The 20,978-nt window shown below is 38.5% G+C and overlaps 1 protein-coding gene across 2 annotated transcripts; it reads left to right on the forward strand.

The window, feature by feature from the left end:
* Nucleotides 1–5,188: 5,188 nt before the first annotated feature.
* LOC113080932 (serine/threonine-protein kinase BRSK2-like) lies at nt 5,189–20,638 on the forward strand. 2 transcript variants are annotated; one of them, XM_026252988.1, is made up of 18 exons: nt 5,189–5,994; nt 6,369–6,454; nt 6,622–6,762; nt 7,697–7,813; nt 7,895–7,928; nt 8,047–8,115; nt 8,314–8,460; nt 8,987–9,018; nt 9,599–9,763; nt 10,001–10,098; nt 11,643–11,793; nt 13,328–13,388; nt 13,852–14,455; nt 14,533–14,581; nt 16,511–16,634; nt 16,742–16,955; nt 17,036–17,125; nt 18,116–20,638. In XM_026252988.1, exons 1-18 carry the CDS (start codon nt 5,875–5,877, stop codon nt 18,331–18,333), a joined length of 2,520 nt encoding a protein of 839 aa, XP_026108773.1. In that variant the 5' UTR covers nt 5,189–5,874; the 3' UTR covers nt 18,334–20,638. The 2 variants fall into 2 exon arrangements, with proteins under 2 accessions (XP_026108773.1, XP_026108774.1); XM_026252989.1 differs by having other exon boundaries at nt 5,196–5,994; nt 14,173–14,455.
* The last annotated feature ends 340 nt before the right edge of the window (nt 20,639–20,978 follow it).

A 20,978-nucleotide genomic window follows, 5' to 3' on the forward strand; every position in this document is an offset into this window, starting at 1 on the left:
CGATATTTCTAACTGACTTTGTTTGACAATGTTTGTTTTCGTACTTAGGGAAACCCCTAAAAACAGCTTTCATTAACTTTCTTAGCAGATCCTGTCTTGCCAAAAGTGACTTCTAATGAGTCCCTGTGGTTTTATTTATAAAGAAGTCCAAAACTTTGAGATGGATGCAGTGAACTGGACTGTAGACAAGGATTATGTAGGCTTCTGTAATGGGTTTAGGTGAACTAAAGTAGGAGATTAAGCTTTCCAGTGTCACTAATACTCTAAACTCCTCACTTTGACTCTTTAAGAGGCACACAAATAAACCCACCCAAATCCCCAAATGCACTTATCTCATCAGTCAATCAATCAGATCTTATTCTCATTCATGAGCTGATCTATAAGCAAAGCTGGAAGTGTGAAGACTTGTTCTATAACCAAGACTAAAAATCCCCAGGGGTTGTACTACGCTCAAACATGCTGGTTTGGTGTAAATTAAACAGCACAAAACAAGAAATTCAAGCTAATTATCAAAGCAAAAGTCTTGTCACACCAATTTTACCGCTTGCATAAGCAGAGACAATTTTGGGTGATGTCTCCATGAATCACTGCTCAAATGTGATCAGATCAAGCAACCATCTCAACCAATATCAGAGCAGTAGGCTGGGAAATATTGGATAAGGATTGAGGTTTGTGAACCACTGGGGGTTCATGAGTTGATGAAAAGCTAGTCATTAAATAAATCATAAAAATATAAAATTATGACATTTCAGAATAAAGTAAAGAATATTTTAGAATAGCTAATTAAAAATTTTTTATGTGAAAAATAAATAAAACGAATTACCTTTTTTTTTTACAACCTAAATGCGTGATTTGTTACAATTATACTTACCCGACATTACCACATTTCCAGCCAACATCCTTCTGCATCCTCCATGCTGAAGAGAGATTTCGGTTGTCATAAGACTTCAAGAAAATAAAGGGAGGACGGTGTGCTCCTGCTTGAAGCCCTGCCAGACTGGTAAGAGTAGGGGATAACTTTAGAAAACGTTTCAAAATGCACCTATAAAGGTCACTGAATGTGTTTAACCTTGAAAACATCACGTGAGGGACGATATGAAAATGTTGAGAGTTGGATATCCAGGTGAATCTGCAGGAATCACATCTGTCTGCTGATCTCTGTCAAAAAACTCAATTAGAAACCCTGAACTGTGTCAGCAGACGTGTAATCTTGTAATGACTGAACACAGCATAGGTACTTTAACAGTTCATGCCTCACATGTAAAATATAGTATAATACGACTCTAGAGCAACGCCCCCTGCTGTCTACAACTGCCAGATACAGATTGGAATCAAAGATACTCCCAGTACTTCGCTATGCCTAATGTTTTGGTGAGATTAAGAAATAATACCCCAACATAAATGCGCATTTTACTGTTGGGAGATTGTTCAGTAACTTCTTGCTTGTAGAACACGCCCCATGTGTTTGTCTCTGCCCCCTTGTGTTCAAACATTACACTGCAGGGATGGTGCTAGGTAAAAAGTGCATTTCTACATTTTCTTTTCTTTTCTGCTCTAGCTTGCTCCCTAATCTAACTTTCTAATAAACCTGACAGTGAAAATTGTTGGATCTCTGACGAATTGTGTTCCTTTAAGTCACTTTGGTTACTGTTTTTTTTCAATCTTTACTTGTCTGAAACCTGACAAGTACACTAATTCTCGGCCTTTGTCTCATTTTTCAATTTCACAAAACACTTTTTGCAAAACACAATCCTCTGTAATATTTTTTTCACTTGCTTACATTTTCAAAACTTTACATCTTTTTTGGACACACAAATGCAAGAATTGCAAACACAAAATGCAAAATGCCTCACATCTTTTACAAAATGAAGCACTGCATTAAAAATATGACAAACACATCTCAAAAGCAAACATTTGCAAACACCTTTCCCATAATATTACAGTTTTTTTTTTTAAATTTCTAAATGACAGTGAGCACAACTGGAGCTACATGTGCAAAACTCGAACTACAGTCTGCACTAGCAACAGTCACCTGAGCTGAACAGTTCACATCACCTGCAAAACTGATTCCAAGCAACACTTACAGTTTCAGTGACTTCATACAAAGTCATATTTTCTTCAAAGAAAATAGGGGACATTCTTTCACATGAATTATTTACATTTTTAGAACATAATTCTTTAAGGTAAATGAAAATGAGCAGTTTGCTTCAATAGTCTGCAGTAAATTTACAGTAATTACAACAATTACAGTAATGAGAAAAAAAAAAAGGTTGAAACTAAAAGTTCATACTGTAATTCGAACAAATAATAGAGGGTCTAACCCTGAAATTGCAATCAGCAGTATTTGAAATCTCTTCTGTTTTGAATGTGTGCTTCACAGTTTTGACAGCAGTGTGTTAGCATTTGAACAAAGTGCTGTAAATCCACAGTGTTGTGCAGGTTGTAGTTAAAGTGTGTAGAGTTTTGAAAACTGTGTTCAAGTAATGAAAAACGAACTAGAGTTTGGTCCACATGAACTGTTGCTGTGCAGACTGTAGTTAGAGTTTTGCACATGTGACTCCAGTTGTGCTCACTGTCGTTTAGCAATGGAAAAAAACTGTAATTCCTGTTAGATTTGTGTGTTACATAGAGAAATATGTTGTGTTTTGCAAAAAGTATTTTACGGAATTGAAAACAGAGTCAAAGGCCGAGAATGAGAGTATTGTTCTGCAGATTTGGTGTGTGGTTCTGCTGTTTGAGTGTCAGCTTTCAGAAAGTGTGTAAAGATTCTGTGTAAGCAGTTGAAAAAAACTGTAATATTATGGCAAAAGGGTTTGCAAATGTTTCTTTTGAGATGTGTTTGTGATATTTTGAATGCAGTGCTTCATTTGTGCTTCATAAAAATCTGCTAAATGCATACATGGAAATGTAAAAAGACTGAAAACTACTATGCAAAAACCCAACTAGTCCCATCAAAGATGGATATTCCTGCAAGCCTGTGACTGCTTTTTTCTTCTTCTCTTTTTTCCCCCTAAAAACTACAATCTAGCCTAGATGGGACAGCTAGTCCATAAATATTATGATAACACGATCTGAAAATATGTACATTCATCAAACAATGGACAGATGCTGCACAATGACAATAATGGGTTCAATAATAATGTGAGGGGCGGACGTGGGGTGGGGTGGGGGGCTATGACGAGCATGTTCAGTGGGAATCTTGTGAGGGAGGGGACGCAAGCAGCGCGGAACCCGGATGCTGATGCTGCTCGTGTCGGATGGGGAGAAGCAATACAGGGAGAGTTCGAGCTAAAAACCAGAGAAAGGCCCACTGACAGAGGGACTGCTATCCTCGCGGTCACAAGGCAAGGGAAGCGAACGGATTAAAGCCAGGCGACTCGAGAGGATGACTCCGCGCGCGGTATCCGAGGCGACGGGAGGAGAGCGCGAGGAGATGCTGTGATGCGCTGCACATAGCCAGCGCGAGGGAGGGTGGAGGAGGCTCCTGCGATAGTTAAAGATGCTCGCGGTTTGACCAGGAATGTGTTCCGTGCGAATAAAGCCAGGGATTTCTGCGCAAACACTATAGCGCAATGCACTCCTGGATTAACTGACGGATTCATGTGACGGAAGACGCAGAGGCTTTCTTCCCCGAAAGGGTGGCTGTTTTCTCCCGTGCAGTTCTCCCGTATTTCCGGATGTGAGGCCTGGAAGATACCGTAGTTTATATCAGGCACGGGACGCTCATACGCTGCATCCAAACATTAATTAAATCAAAACGAAACATTTTGAAGAGTCAGTGACAAAAGAAAGAGACTTAGAATAATAGGCGTAAGGTGTTACAAACCGGATGCGCGAAATGTGGCCAAGTTTTTAATTAATAAATAGATCAATTGCAGTTTGACAATAACGGGAGGCTACATGAATATTTATTTTAAAGATGAAATCCGGCGAAAATAAACCGATGACTGAACCAGGCTACCAAATACTCCTGTTAGGCTATCTTTATCTGTCCTCAGTATTCATAATCATTGTGCTGTCGTCCGCAGCTATTATCTGATCTAGTCATAGTGTCTTCTCGTACCCTGACAGATTTAATCGTGTCCCCTCATCCTTCTTCCAGCAGCAGCTGCAAACACAGGCCGTGTGGATCGCAATAGCTGCTACAGTTTGGCGTGTAGGCTCGGCTGGACACGCATTTCTCTGTTCACTTTTGATATTTTCTGACGGAACATGTTACCGATCCGTTTCCACGAAGTTTAAGGAGTCCCGGCAGATGTTTGGGAGTAGGCCACGGCACTGACAGCACGCCTCAGCATCCCTGTGTCATCGCTCACCGTCTGTGATGTCTGCACGGCGGAGCTATTGCGTGAGCAGGACAGACGCCAGTGGATACATTGTGAGAATACACTGATCACCCCCTTTATATCGTGACACAAAACCGCGGTCGAACGAAATGTCCAGTAAGGAGGTGTCTGGGAGTCAGGCAGCTCAGTACGTCGGGCCCTACCGACTGGAGAAGACGCTGGGAAGGGCCAGACAGGTACGAGCAGTTCCTCTTTGGTTAATGCATTGGAATCAATTCTGCTCTACTTCGCGCGACTCATTATATTAGTAGCCTAATCTATTGAAAGGCTGGTTCGTTCGGCAATAAGCAAAGCGGTTAACGTGGCTGCTTCAGCTGATGAAATGTAATGAGGCAAGCAAGCAAGCGACAGTAAGGGCAGTGTTTGATGAAGGAAGATTATTTCATCCTTCTGGCGTTTTGTTTTCAAATCATGAGTGGCAGTGATTCATTCGTGCTGTTTTGAAGCTTGAATGCTTTTAAAAAAATATATATATATATTTATGTTACTAGTACTTGTATTTGTTGTCTAATAGTGACCGTTAGTTGCATTTCTAACGTTCATTAGATGCTAGTACTTTTCCTAGGCATATCTATTTAATTATTTAAGGTTGCTAGTAGACTACTCTTTTGCTATCCCATTAGAGACAGATCACTGTTACTTGGATCTGTGGTTCAACTTGTCACTTTCCACCTTTGCTGGAACCTGTTAAGGTTTTACAAGTAACTGTTCAATAGGTTCTTACCAGTTACTTTTCCAATAGTTATATCTATTCTCACAGTTTTATTTGATATCATGAAAACTAGTAACTACCCAAACTGTTATACCATTTCTTTTTTCAGTAGATACAGTTTTTTTTTTTTTAGGTTGTACATGTTGTAGGTAATGAGTAGTCCGTTACTTTAGTTCAATTACACAAGTAACAACTTAAATACATACGAGGTAGTGTCTAATCATAAAGTACTAGGAAATCTTGAATTGGTACTAACTTAAAATTTGCTTACAAATTGCAGTTTGTTACCAGTAAGAAACAGGTAAAGCAACAAATGAGAATCTGTATTATAGTGTAAAGTAAAATGTAAAATAATTCCTGTCACTATTAGATTGCTAGTAGCCTAATTATCAAATGTACTAGTCATGTAAACCTAGATACTAGTTAGTTTTAAGGTATAATAATGGCTTGCAACCATTCTGTTCTGAATGCAAAGGCCACTAAGATCGTGTTTGTCAGTATATTGTTGCCTAAATAGGATATGAATGTTCACAAGAATGATATAGATCTACATACATTAAGAAGTAGATGCTTTATGAGACTGTCTATGAGCAGTATGTATTGGTGTTTTTATGTTATTTTTTTGGAGTGTGCATAAGTCAGTAGTGTTTTTCGTAGTGCTGCTTTTTTCATGTGTAATGGTCTGTAAATGGGAATTGATTACCTAAAATTGTGCTGTCTGAATGTCGCAGACATATGCTGTCTGCTTTTCAGTTTTTACAAGCGCATCTCATCTGGATTTGAATGTTGTCCGCTTTTAAAATGCACCTGTGAAGAATGACGATCTGTGTTCCTCCTGCAGGTCTGGTGAAGTTAGGAATTCACTGTATCACAGGACAGAAGGTGGCCATAAAGATAGTTAACAGAGAAAAGCTATCCGAGTCTGTTCTTATGAAAGTAAGTTTTGTGCACTATGAATTTACAATGCAAATTTCTAAAAGTTCTAGTTTTTCTCAGTCGCCTCCTGCTTATGTAGCATTTTCTCATTTACAGTAAGTAGTAGCACAGAAGCTGCATAACTCCAACTGCTTTATTAACCACAGTCTTTGCTGCATCTGCCCTAATGTTCTGTGCTAAAGAAATGCAAGACTCTTCCTGCTAAGCCATTTTTGTCCGTGTCTACTGTTGATTGTCAGACTCTTGTTAACATATTGACTATAATAGTTCTAATTGAAAGAGATCGTCTTTGCTTGGTTATTTCCTTCATCAAAGTTGTTCCTTTTTCCTATTCAACTCTCATTCAATGTTCCTCGCTCTCCCTGTTTCTGCAGGTGGAGAGAGAGATAGCTATTCTTAAACTAATAGAGCACCCTCATGTCCTAAAACTGTATGATGTGTACGAGAATAACAAATATCTGTAAGTACTGCTCTGTTTCTCCACACATCTGAAGCATGTCTGGCCTTGTCTCGTCTTGTCTACTAGACTTATCACATCCTGCATTCTCTGGAGGTGTGATGTGTGTACCATTTCATGTGCATCTATCTCTGTGCATTTGTGTCATAAATGTCTTTCTTTTTCTCTAGGTATCTAGTGCTGGAACATGTATCTGGTGGGGAGCTGTTTGACTACCTGGTAAAGAAAGGCAGATTGACCCCTAAAGAGGCTAGAAAATTCTTCAGACAAATCATATCTGCTCTGGACTTCTGTCACAGTCACTCTATATGGTAGATGTCTCTGTTTACCTTTTTTTATTTAATGTGCAGAACACACAGATTCTTTAACAGGCACATTTTCTCATAATATTTGCGCATAATCAGCATTCTATAGATTATGTGAATGTGAGTGCGGATGAAAACTTGCGGATAAGTTATGAACCCCAAGCTGACTTGCATTTTATCCAAATATGGGTCATTCTATATGTACTCAGGAACTCTACCATACATAGATTTGGGGTCAGCACATTGTTTTTTTTTTATTATAGGAAATTAATCATTCTATTCAGTAAGGGTGCATTAAATTGTTCAAAAGGCATTCATAATGTTATACAATGTGTCTACTTCAAATAAATGCTGTTCTTTTGAACCTTCTGTTCATCAAAGTATCCTGAAGAATATATAATGGTTAACACAAATATATTAACCAGCACAACTGTCTTCAACATTGATTAGAAATGTTTCTTGAGCAGTAAATCATCATATTAGAATGATTTCTGAAGGTCACGTGACACTGAAGACTGGAATAATGATGATGAAAATTCAGATTTGACATCATTGGAATAAATTACATTTTAGAATAGATTATAATAGAAAACAATTTCATTTGTAATAATATAAATGCAGCCATGGTGAGCATGTTAAGAGACTTCTTTCAAAATTATTTAAGAAATCTTACCAACCCCAAACTGTTACCAACCCCCAACTTGAACGGGAGTGATGATAGATAAAAAAAAAAAAAGAAAGTTAAGCATGTGTAATTGTGTTACAAAACTTGTGATTTATTTGATTTGTTCTTGTTGCATGTTCTGCTGGGTATGCATTATGGAACGCAAAAATAGGTTATTCTCACTGTCTAAAATAATTATGGTTTCCTATACTTACGGAAAAATATTACAGTATACAAAAATATATTACAATGCTGTCATTAAATTGTTTTTTTCAGCCACAGAGATCTCAAGCCTGAAAACCTCCTGCTGGATGAGAAGAATAATATCAGGATTGCTGACTTTGGCATGGCCTCCCTACAGGTTGGGGACAGTCTGCTGGAGACCAGCTGTGGGTCAGTAGTTTTGTCTTTTTGCCCTTTTAATACTGTATTAATGAAGATGAAATATTAATGCTCTATATTATGTATCTGCAGATCACCCCATTATGCATGTCCTGAGGTCATCAGGGTAAGGACAAAGCTCTTAGAGCAAAAGCACCATATGTTTTAACGTATAAGTCTCATAGATTCATATTATACAATCAGCCAGTGCTTATCTGTACTTAGTGTTTTTTTTCGATTCACAGGGAGAGAAATATGACGGACGTCGGGCAGATGTGTGGAGCTGTGGGGTTATTCTCTTTGCTCTGTTGGTGGTAAGAAGCTTGCTGCATCTTATTTGTGTCATTTCTGACATTTCCACCCACCTTTAATACCTTCCTTGAATGCCTTTTTTATTTAATGAAAAAAAGTGAATGGCTGGAAAATATGTGTTTTATGTCTTAAGTTTTATGCCATTGACTGTGGGCATATTGCAGACTTGATGCTCTCAGTTGTAACATCTCACCTCACAGGGAGCGTTGCCCTTTGACCATGATAACCTGCGTCAGCTGTTGGAGAAGGTGAAGAGTGGGGTATTTCACATGCCCCACTTCATTCCTCCAGACTGCCAGGCTCTCCTCCGTGGCATGATTGAGGTCAACCCTGAGAAACGCTTCACGGTATGCAACACTTCTTTTTATATAGAAATTGTCTGCACACTACTATTCACAGTGTTCAAAGGGGTTTTTAAGAGGCTGCATTTATTTGATCAATAATACAGTGAAAACAGTTATATTGTGAAATAATATCATGATTTCAAATAATTGTTACCTATCCAAATATATTTTAGAATGTTTTTTATTGAAAATGTTATTACTCCAGTCTTCAGTGTCGTATGATCTTTCAAAAATCATTCTTATATGCAGATTTGGTGTTTAAAGAAACATTTTCATTATTATGTTAAGAATAGTTACAGTTGTACTAAATATTACTATTAAATATAAATATTTTTGTAGAACCTGTGGTAACCTTTTAATTTAAAAGACCGTCATTTAAAATAAAAGTTAACGGTATACGTCATAAATTAATTTAAAACATCTTAACTGTCACTCTTATAAATTTAATGCATCCTTGCTGAATAAAACTATAAACTTACTGTATTGTCAAGGAATGTTAATGTTAATTCTTGTGTTATTCTTTTCTCAGTTGGAAGAAATACAAAAGCACCCTTGGTATCAGTAAGTATCATGTGAGGTACCTTGAAAAGTTCAAAAAAGAAAACTGTTCACTGTCTGTCATGCCATGTCAACACAAAAGGAGAATTTGAAAACTATTTGAGCAGCACTTTTTCATAAATCATCAGTTTATAGTATGTCTGTCAAGCTCCAAAAAGCCTATCATGATTGTTTTTTGCAACAATCAGACTGAATGTTCATTTTGAAGAAAAATCTTGCCGTCCTGTCTAGAGTTCAGCCAAATATCATCATTTACATCATCAAATGTCACAGGTTCTTGACCTTCTCATGATCAAATGTCATTAACATAGAGGTTTGTGTCATACGTATGAGGAAAAATAACTTGAGTCTGCTCTTCACACAAAGCTCTCATATGTCAACTGAAGATCTGGAATATAGCCTATGCATCATAAGAACCACGTTTATGTCACTGTGGTCACTGTGCAGTGCAAAACATTCACTGTCTGGGTTACACAGAACTATTCCAATAAAAGTGGATTTTATTTTATGTTGTTGCATGTAATGCCCACAATGTGCACTCCACATTGACTTGCCTGTGTGTCTGTGTGTCGTCCTGTCTCAGAGGGGGCAGGAACGAGCCGTGTCCAGAGCAGCCAGCCCCGAGGCGTGTGTGTGTGAAGAGGATTCTGTCTCTAACAGATCTGGACCCTGATGTTCTGGAGAGCATGCACTCCCTGGGCTGCTTCAGAGACCGTGTCAAGCTCACCAGAGACCTGCAGTGTGAAGAGTGAGTCTGAACTTCAACACATCTCAGCCTGTAATTCAGAAAAGAATAATGCACAAACTCAAGATTTCAAGGAGATGATCTGATGGTTCACTCAAAAAAAAAAAAAAGATATTACTCATTCCACTCCTGTATGCCTACTTTCTTCTGTGAAACCCAAGAGAAGATATTTTGAAGAACGCTTCTGTCAATACAATGAAAGTCAGTTTGGTTTTCTGACTTGCAACTCTCCCTTCCCAGAGAAAACCAGGAAAAGTTGATCTACTATCTTCTGTTGGACAGAAAGGAGCGCTACCCTAGTTATGAAGATGAACATCTTCCACCCAGAAATGATATTGGTGAGTGAGCTTTTGCAGTTTAGGCCTGTGTGTGTTGCTGTCATGTTCAACACCATGAGAATAGCTGGTAACCTAGAAAGCACGCTGGTGCTTTAGGCCTGAAAGTAAGCCAGTTTTATTTAAAGGCTCTAAGGCAAACATCAGTGATTTGTTAATGTAACATATTGAGGGCTTGTTCCCAAAATAAACAGATCAAGACAAGACTAGGACTAGAAAGACACTTCAAGGTGGAGGATCATCATCATTAGGAGGTTGACAGGGAAGTCGTAGCATGTGGTTGTTAGGGCAGGTGCTGCAGGCTGGATCAGAAAGGGACTTCCTAATGTATACAGAACAAAAAGTTCTGTAAAAAGTAAAAAAAAGTCAAAAGTTGTCCATCTGCCATTGATGCCAACATGATTTTTGACATTTCTATTTACTTTCATACATTTTGTTAATAAAGAGGCTTATTGTTTGTATGGTGTGTCTCTCCCTGGTAGGGCTACACAATTAATAATAATAAAAAAAAATAATAATCAAAATAATTCACTTAAAAAAAAGAAAGAAATCAAAGCATTGCTTATAATGTTCTCTGAGAAAAGCAACACTTTTATACATTTATGTAAATGTAAACATTACAAGCATTTTTCCACGAAAACAAAAGCTTGAGGGTTTAACATGTGAAAGTAAAGAAATTAGGATGGAAATATATTACCAAAGAAATACAGTGAAATAATTACTACAGTCTTTAAAAATAAGCTAGTAACAAACAATGATATAAATAATAAAAATAATACTATTATTCACATTGAAAATGATCCAAAAAAAACAAAAGTATGAATGTAAAGTCGACTGATAGATTATTAGCTGAAGCTGACTAAAGAGATTTGAGTTGCCTTTAAGTTTCAGGTACAATGTGAAAATTAAGAGAAAAGATTTTTTATTGGATTTTTTTTTCACTCAGTACACTTTTTTTTACTGAAATAATTATTTTTCTGGCTATTTAGATGAGTTTGGGACAATCTGGAGAAAAGCTTATAATTTTGTAGTTTTTGCACACTTTTTTCAGTGTAATTTTTAGTCCCTTTTTCTTCAAAATTTAAGCTGCAATGAACTGTGAGATAGTCAGTGTTTACTGTATCACAGTGCACATCTGAAAATTTGAGAAAATAATTGCAATCAGATTTTTGGACTTAAATGTGCAACCCTATTATGTTAGTCCATCATTTCACTGTCATGCCATGATTCGTCTCTCATAATGCACATGTTGTATTCAGGTACAATTTACCCTGTTGCTTAGAAGCATTCCGTCTCTCATTAAGACATTGAAAAGGACTTCTTTTTCAGCTTCTATGCTAATTTCCCTTCAAACATTGTAATACAGATAATCTGTGCTGCATTGCAGTTGTATATTTTATATATAGTTATATAGTATATATATAAAACAAACCTTAGATTCCATCATGGATATAGTAAGGTTTGTAATGTGAATTGTTCATGAAGAGCACACAGTAGATGTTTGTGTTACAGTGGCTGTGTGTGTGTTGTTGTGGTTGTGTGATCAGATCCTCCCCGTAAGCGGGTGGACTCGCCCATGTTGACCCGTCATGGGCGCTGTCGGCCGGAGAGAAAGAGTCTGGAGGTACTGAGTGTGACAGAGCAGGGCTCTCCAACACCTCCCCGCAGAGCACTGGATACCTCTGCACATAGCCAGAGGTACATGCCAACTGTTTGATAACTTTGTATTAACCTTCATCTGAAAGTCAAGCATGATGTACCACATGTGTCCTCTGTTCAACTTCAAGTGCCTTTCAGATACAATACTGGGTAAATTCACTGATGACTTGCACAAATTTGGTGTGATAGGCCTATTTTGGCACCATTTTTTTTTACTATTACAGTAAATATTGCAACTTTAACCATGCGCTCTTGTGCATTTATATATTTTTTTTAATATGTAAGCTAGACTCATAATAGATGGAACTTATTCCCCCCAAAAGCTGTTTGCCTCTCATAATTTATTTAAAAAGAAATGTTTGTATGCATGTTCTATTTATCATTATTCATGGCAGCAGTGAAAAGGAATTTTACATGGATGGTACTGTCACACTCTCCCGCTAGAAGGGAATGAAGAAATGCTGGAGATAATAATCCGAAATAGAGAAAGGAAACCAAGGAGACATCCAACAAGTAGAACTGACAAAACAAACTGAAAGGACTAGGAATTTAAACACATGACAACTGGGAAAACACAGGTGCATGGAATGACTAATTAAAGGGAACACAGTATACATGGGGAGGGAAAACACAACAAAATGAGTCTGGGGCGTGACATAACTCCCCCCTCCCGGAAGACGCATCCCATGCTGTAACAATTCTATCAGGGAGGGATGAGCGGGCAGACAGAGTCCATGGTGGAGCCGACGGAGGGAGGAGCCATGGAGGAGGAGTGGCTGCCGACCAATGGTGACGGAGCAGGTGGAGGAGGAGCCCAAGGCGGAGACAGATAGCCAACAAGCTAGGGGGATGCCTAGGTTCAGGGGGCCCAGGTTGAGGAAAAAAGGGGGTAGTTCAATCTCCAGTTCAGACTCCCAGTCTATTAGATCCACCTCCCGGTTTTGGTACCAACACCGCTCCATAATAAATACTAGCAAGTTAAAACATTCTTGATCTCAGACAATTACTGTATAATATTGTATTTTTTGCAGTATCTAAGTGAAAGCTAATGAAACAAATTTAAGAAATTGAAATCAATGTATGTGTTATGTTTAGGCACATAGAGCTCAGGAAAATCTGCAACAGCAAGTATTATCTTATTTTCTTTCATGTTGTTTTTTGATCACGTAAAAGCAAAATGACAGCTGTGATTAAGGTAAATTGCTAAAACACCCAAAAAAACGTTTTAATCTTCCACAGTGTGCGCTGCTAGCTAGCACAACACAGCACCTGGACTCTTGTGAATGCCAAACATTGCTGGCCCCGTCTCTCATAGTCAAAATGAACTTGTGGTTGCGGCATACCATGTAAAATATTCCTAATTCATCAAATAAATGACCGAAGGATCAAAAATATATATCCAGAACCACAGAGCAGAAAATACAGATGAACAGCAGTATAAGTTGGTGCTAGTGAATTCCTAGTGAATTCCCTACTAAGACTTGTACTCACACTAGAGGTGTATATCTAAGATAATGAAGATATCTGTGAATATAAAGGGATGTTTGACTGATATGTCCTGGCGTTCTGACAGGTCTCGGTCAGTTAGCGGAGCTTCAACAGGCCTCTCATCCAGTCCCCTCAGCAGCCCTCGAGTAAGTGACTCCACATCTTTAACTGATACTGGATTAGAAGTAAAATACTACTTTGTAGAGCTCATTTTACAATGGTGAAAGGTTTCGTGCTTGTTTTTGATATTGTGCTATGAATAGCAAAGCTGAACTGGATTCAGCTGCTCTTTTTATGTTCATCTATCTCATACTGTCCTCATACTGGAGTCATTATCCACACCAAACACACACACACAAATGTTAAGAGCTTGTTTTAACTTGCATTTTGCACCTCAATTAAAGACCTAACATTCATTACTAATTGATACTAGATTTCACGTGCTTCTCTAAAGAGCTTTGCATCATTTTCCTAACTCTTCTCAGTTTAATTCTAATGTTAATAATCATATACCATATCTTTCATTAACGCTCATGACCATTGCTGTGTCCATCTCTCCATTCCTCTTTCCCTCTCCATCCTTCTGTCCTTTCTCTTCCTACCTGTCAGAGCCCAGTTTTCACTTTCAGCCAAACTGAAGTCACCACTGCTTCCACCACCCAGTCCAAAGACCCCAAAGCAGGAAGTTCCACCACAGCCCGGGTGTCCCAACGCGTGCCTGACCAAAAAACCCAGACCCTACCCACAAAAGCGGCCTCTGACCGCCCCCACCTGCAGTCTATGAAGTCCCTCCCCCTGCAGACTCCTCCGTCTCCTTCACCCTCCCCCTCTCCAGTCCTGTCCCCCATTCCTCGTTTCTTCTTCCCTACTCCTTCTGTCCTGAAGTCTGTCACTAAGACCATCTATCCTAACTCTCCCCATGTGTCGCAGGTCACCCCACAGGGCTCCCCACTCCCCACCCCTCTGGGGACCCCTGTGCACCATCCCCAGCACCCCCCTCCCACCCCGCCCTCCTCCTCCTCCTCTTCCTCCTCTTCACGAGCTGAAGGAGGTGGTGGTGTGGGCGGTGGTTCCATGTCCCTAACCCCGCCCTCCAGTCCTGGGGGAAGTGGTGGAATGGCTGCCAGTAGTTCAGCCCACTGGAGGACTCGCCTCAACTCCTTCAAGAACAACCTGCTGGGTTCGCCACGCTTCCACCGTCGAAGGCTACAGGGTGAGAGGAGCATCTCCAAAGTATTGCTGTCATTGAGTTAAATGTCATAGTAAAATATTTTTTATTTGTGTCAATAGTTCCTACGTCAGAAGATATGTCCAGTTTAACTCCAGAGTCCAGCCCAGAGTAAGTATTTAGAGGAATAAATCAGTATTTTCACCAACCCAAATTTTTTTTAAACCAGTTATTTCTATCTTTTGCTGTAGTGTGTAAGAAGGGAATATCACTTTACTTTTACAAACATTGCAAATATTTCAAACATTATTTTTGCCGTTAATTGTAATGATCCAGTAATATTTTGGTTTGCACACAGAGTCTGAAAACAGCCACAGAGAGGATAATATTTCCAAAGTTTTCACTGTGTATTCAAATGTATTTGGTTTTTGATGGCTGCAACGCATTCCTGAAAAGTTGGGACAGAAGCAAAATAAAAGTGAAAAGGTTACAGAATATCCACGTTAAACTGTTTTGAAACAGTTGACAGTAAGCAGTGAAATGGTAAAAAGTCAGGGTATAAATATTGGGTATAAAAGGAGCATCTCAGTCTTTGCAAGCAAAGCTGGATCATGGCTCAATCGCTTTGTGGCAATTTTAATGAGAGAAGTGTCAAACAAATCAAAAATCACATTTCACTACGCAAAATTGCAACAAATTTAGGTTTTCATCCACTACCATATGTAATATTGTGAAAGGATTCAGGGAATCCAGAGAAATCACAGGAAACCTCAGTTGAATGTGCTTGACCTTTGAGCCCTCAGATGGCATTGCATGCTGCAGTGTTAAATATAGCCACATGGGCTCAGGAGTACTTCAGAAAAACAGTCTGCTGCTGCATTAAGAAATGCAACTTGAATCTCTATGTGGCAAGTGGGGCGGGGCCGAGAGGCATGGGAACGAGGAGTGAGGCCAGCTGTAGTGATTGAAGATGAGCTGCACCTGCGCCCCACCACCGGTCTCGAGTCCCACGTAGGAGATGGAAGGATATGAAACTGGAGCGACTATAGTGAAGGACGAGAGTGGACCAGGCCTGGGCCATATTTTATGTTTGCTTTTTATTTTGTGTACTATTTTTTATTTTAGTACTATTGACATGGAGGCATATATTGGGATTGTACAGAGAAATATACTGCCATCAAGATAATGTCTTTCATGGGAAGTCCATGGTTATTAGATCAAGATAATGCCTGCTCTCATTCTGCATGTGATAAAACAGTGTGGTTTGTAGACCCAGAGAGAATATGTCATGAAAAGGAGAATCAGACAACGATGATCAAAGCCTGCTGAGCTTCTGAAGTCTTGTATCAAGTGAGTTTGGACACAAATGTAACTTGCAAAACTTTAACAATTAGTATACTCAATTCCCAAACAATGAAACATTGTATTAAAAGGAAAGTTGAGGTGACCGCATTAAACATGCCTCTGTCCCAACTTTTTTGGAGTGTGTTTCAGCATCAAAATCAAAATTTGTACATTTACAAAATACATTTATGTTGATCAGTGAACACTTTAGAATTTTTTTCTTTGTACTTTTATCAGTTAAATAATGGCGAAAAAAAAAAAAAAAATAATGCAATTTTTTTTACTATATGTTCTATTATATACTATAATAGTACATAACACTGAAATTACACTGTGCATTGTAATGTGATACTAAAATTCAACAGGAGCATTTAAAACCACTGGTTTAACTTTTTTTTGTGTTTAATTTTACATCAATTTACACAAAGTAGAATTTTGATAATAGACATGTATTGGTTATCAACCATATAATGAAAACAGTTACTGATTTTTAACATTGATGCATTTTATGTAAGCAATGTGTCATACGCTCAATGTTGCTACAGCAAAAACCTGCTCCTATGATCTAGTGATCTAGTGTTTGTTCTGAAGCTTTTTCAGCATTATCTGGCTACTTTACCTTGAATGTGTACAGTTCTAGGAATGAAGGCAGATGAGAAGACTCTGCATTTTCAAAGAGAACATTCTTGTATAATATATGTATGTGAACTATATATTTTGTATATTTATCTGCATTTTTGTCATATTTTTCTATAGGCTGGCAAAGAAGTCTTGGTTTGGAAATTTCATCAGTCTGGAGAGGGAAGAGCAAATATTCGTGGTGATCAGAGACAAACCACTAAGCTCAATCAAGGCTGATATTGTCCATGCCTTTCTATCAGTTAGTATATTTTTAATGTTAGGTGTTTGCTTTCCTCACTTCAGATAAGCTTTGTTCATTCTCTTCTGAAGATTCAAACTTTGATGTACATCTCTGCTCTCCTCTAGATTCCCTCCCTGAGTCACAGTGTCATCTCTCAGACAAGTTTCCGGGCGGAGTACAAGACCTCCGGAGGTCCATCTGTCTTCCAGAAACCTGTCAAATTTCAGGTTGACATCGCCTTCTCTGAAGGAGAGAGAGAACGAGAGCGGGAGAAAGAGAGAGAAAGGGAGGGAAGGAGGGAGACTGGCATCTACAGTGTCACCTTCACCCTATTATCAGGTATTTAGGAGACGAGAGAGCCAGTGTCATGAGTCTGTACATGCTGTCATTTCTACAGATGTGATGATAATGTTTTTCAGGTCCTAGTCGCAGGTTTAAAAGAGTGGTAGAGACCATTCAAACTCAGCTGCTCAGTACACATGACCAGCCCTCGGTGCAGGCGCTTACAGGTGAATGTTACATGCACACTTCCACCCAAAAACATAGCATCATACAAAATAAATTAAATCAGATATTTTAATTCATTTTAGTTTAGTTTTAGCCACATTTAATCTTAAGCTATTTTTTTTTTTATTTACAGGGGTGCACGTGCGCATACCTGACCAAAATAAAAAATGCGCTGTGTAAATGAGTTCAGACGGCTCATTTGCATAACGTACTTGACAGCTGTTAATGCACAATTACCATTTTAGGTGGACAAACTGTAATAATGTATAAGATTTCTATTCAGACTGAAAGCATACATCTAGGCTGCCGGTTTTAAAGCACAATGCATAAAATTCATATATAAAAAAGTAAATATTAGCATTTTATTTTTAAGTTTTATATAAAACAATTGAATTGTTTATTTAATGTTCTCTTTATTTTAAATATAATAGCATCTTCACACTTTTTTATTGTTATTATTTATTTTTTAAATTTAAATAACATGCAATTACATTATTATCATAATTATTAATCTTTTTATTTTTTATTTTTTTTTAATAGTTTTATTTAATGGATCCAATGTGAAGACCACAATAAAAAGTCTCAGTGCTCTTGTGAGAACCAGGCTGAAAAACTTATGTGCGCCCCTGATTATTTGTGTACATTAGTTTTTAAGCTTAGTAGTATATTTTTTTAATTAAAATTTTCATATTTTAGGGCAGCCAAAGTTTATTATGGTAAATGTTATATTTAGATATTAAAACACATGGTTACGCATGCCATTTTAATGCATAATGCAGAAAAAATGATAAGGTTTATATACCATGTACCAAAATCTAAAACTAAAATTAATTTGTGGCCATTTTTAGTTTGGTTTTATAGATCTTTAATCTTTAGTTTTTTATTAGTGAAATGTGAAGGTTTCACATTTTAATGTACCATGTATAAAAATCTGAACTTAAAATTCATTTCTATTTTTGATTTTAATGTACTTTTATTTGTATTTCTCCCAGATGAGAAAAATGGGCTTTCGTCTCGCGCACCCAGCACACCGACCCGACAGAACTCCCGTCGCTCGGAGGGCGGAGGTGATCGCGGTGAGCGAGCAGAGCGCAGCGATCGAGGAGAAGGGAGCAGTATTGGCGGTAGTGTGAGTGTACTACAAAGAAAGGGGTCTGGGAAGGATAAAACTCGCCTCCTGTCCTCAAATGGGACCCAGTCTCAACCCTAAGTGAACTAATCAGACAAGCTGTCAAGCGGGTGGGAACAATCCCCGCTCTTGACTCCCCCCAGACATGACTCCCTCATAGTCCATCTGCACAGTAGACGACAACAGGTATACTCAGCCTTGATTCTCACATCACTAGTGGAAACCCTGGGATCCAACTGCGACAATAGGAGAGTCAGGAGTCTATCCACATGGAAGTGTTCTTTCATGCAAATAATCTTCTGATGAAAAAGAATTACGATCAAGTATCCTTGTTAGGAACAAAGGATTTGAAAAATGAAAGCAAGCTGTATCGCTTAATAGAAACCCCAGCTATAAATTATTTCATACTCTACAAACAAGGAGATTGACATCCGGTGGACATCTAATGGCAACAAACTATACAAGGAGGAACAAACACCAAGTGGGACAAGAAAGAATGTCTCCAAAACGTATAATCATCCTCATTATCATCCTCATCCTCATCATCATAATCAATGATCCATCAGAAAATCACAATGAGCTGTTTGAGGTAGAGAAAAGCAAACATTGTGGGAAAAAGTGGGAAGTTCTCCATTCCTTACAGCACTTGGAACACAAAAAAGGATTTCTAGAACACTATGTAAAGAAAATAATAGGGATCTTTAGAATGGCGATCTAAATTTTGTAACACAAGTCCTGTGTGATTATACCTTCATGAGCTGAGGACGGATAAGGCCTTTAGTGAGATGTTACGTGTTGAAGATATAGGCTATGTTTAACACTGATTGTTCAAGCTTGTGTTGTAGATCCTGAACTCTGTGATATGTTGTGGATCTGAAATCAGTCAGTGTCAGAAATGCAGTGGAGAGCTGCCCACTGGAAGCTGCAGTTGGCAAAATTTCCAGTTCTGAAAGTATCTCAGATTCATCCCACTCACTAAGCAGGGCACGGAGGGATGAGCAGGCATCCAGATTTCCCATGACATGTTCACACAGAGACCGAACAAGAGGAACAAAATAGCCAGTCACTCCTTTGTGTCTTACAAAGAGATAGTGTGAGAAAAAATGTGAAAGCCTTCACCAGTTTCTCATGTGATTCCTGGTAGAACTTCCATCATAAATAGAAGTCCAAAAAAGTATTTTTTGCTTTACATTTGAATATTTATATTATAATATTTCCAGCAACAAAATTAAGTGAATTAAAAAAAAAACATTTTAATTAATTAATTTATTTAAATATATTTATTTCAGTGAATATTTATTTATTTATTTATTTATTTATTGGATTAGTGTTGATGCTACTAATGTCCAAACGACAGGGGTGGAATAATTTCTAACTAGAAAATGGCAGAAAACTTCAAATATTTGATATCAATGCTGCAAATGTCCTTTTGAAAACCATTTGAGTAGCCTTCGTTTACCCATCTCATTTTCATTTCATTTTCAATAAAAAAGAAGAAAACTCCCAAAGGAGAAAAAGCTGGAGAAAAACTTCATCCAAGCAATGGCTCCATGCCTTGGACGTCTCCCACAGGAAAGAGACTTCTAAACCCTCCAGGATGTATGACGTAAAGACTGAAGTGAACCTTATGAAAGCAGAGGAACAAAACAGAGGGAATGAGAAGAAGGCCCTCTGTGTTCACTCTTCATCTTTGAGAATGTTACTCAGACAAGAGCCCAAAGTTTCGGACTCGTGCGTACCAGGCCAGCCCTTCGTACGAAATGCGAGCAGTATTCTTTTTTCACACATGCACACACACACTCCTTTTCAAAACTGATCTTGTAAAACAAAATGAATGATAACAGGACTTTGAAACTGGAATGCAGTGTCCTAAAAAGAGAATTGTATTCAAAAAAATAGTTGTCCCTTTCCTCGCCTACCCACGGGAATCAGTGAAGTGCTCTCTTAAGTGCAGACTCAGGATCAGTGGGGCTTTTAAGCTCATTACATGTGTGAATGGGGGAGAACCTGATCCTGAATATCCACTTAAAAGCTCTTTCTCCAATGAGCCTCTGCTCTGAAGCCCAGAATCTGACCATAATGCTTCACTCTCTCTCTCTCTCTTTCTCTCTCTCCATCTCTCCCTCCATTCCACTCTTTTCCTGACGCAAGGAGCACTAAATGCAAAGCAAGGTTTTGCTCTGGTCCTCCCTCTGCCACCATCCCGCAGCCATCACATACACTTCTGCCCAAAAATAGTATAGCTGAAGACAAAGCTTCGGACGGTTCAGACATCGAGCAGCTCCTGCATCATCCTGAATTGATTTCCCATAGCACATTGAATATATTTCACTACTGTTGAATGTTTAGGTGCATTGTTCATTAGATATAATAGGGGGTATGTTCTTATTTTAGTACACATCAAATGCCTTAAAGCCACATATACAAAATGGTCAGCATGTGCGCTCTCAAACTTGCCCGCTTGCAGAGGCAGAGAAAACGCCAGAGCAAAACCCAGAAGATGTTCTTTGTTCAGTTCTGTTAGTTCTGAGGCAGGGTAAGTCTGGGAGTGTGCAAATACAGACTCTGAATGAATGTGAAATAGACTTCACATGGTTTCTCTGTGTTCATGACATTCTCCTGCTCTATGTGTCCATCCTCTCCTCCTCCTCCCTTTCACATAATGCACTGAATGATATTCTGTTTTTGTTAATCGCCTCACACATACAGCACACGTATCACATTTC

Source organism: Carassius auratus, unplaced genomic scaffold (assembly GCF_003368295.1).
Source record: "Carassius auratus strain Wakin unplaced genomic scaffold, ASM336829v1 scaf_tig00032588, whole genome shotgun sequence".
Taxonomy (NCBI): domain Eukaryota; kingdom Metazoa; phylum Chordata; class Actinopteri; order Cypriniformes; family Cyprinidae; genus Carassius; species Carassius auratus.

What these genes read in the sequence shown, in the direction of transcription:
- LOC113080932 (XM_026252988.1), top strand. Translation starts at nt 5,875, where the DNA reads ATGACGATCTGTGTTCCTCCTGCAGGTCTGGTGAAGTTAGGAATTCAC. An exon ending in TACGAGAATAACAAATATCT is followed by an intron (nt 6,455 to 6,621) that starts GTAAGTACTGCT and finishes CTTTTTCTCTAG; the next exon opens with GTATCTAGTGCTGGAACATG. An exon ending in CTCGGTGCAGGCGCTTACAG is followed by an intron (nt 17,126 to 18,115) that starts GTGAATGTTACA and finishes TATTTCTCCCAG; the next exon opens with ATGAGAAAAATGGGCTTTCG.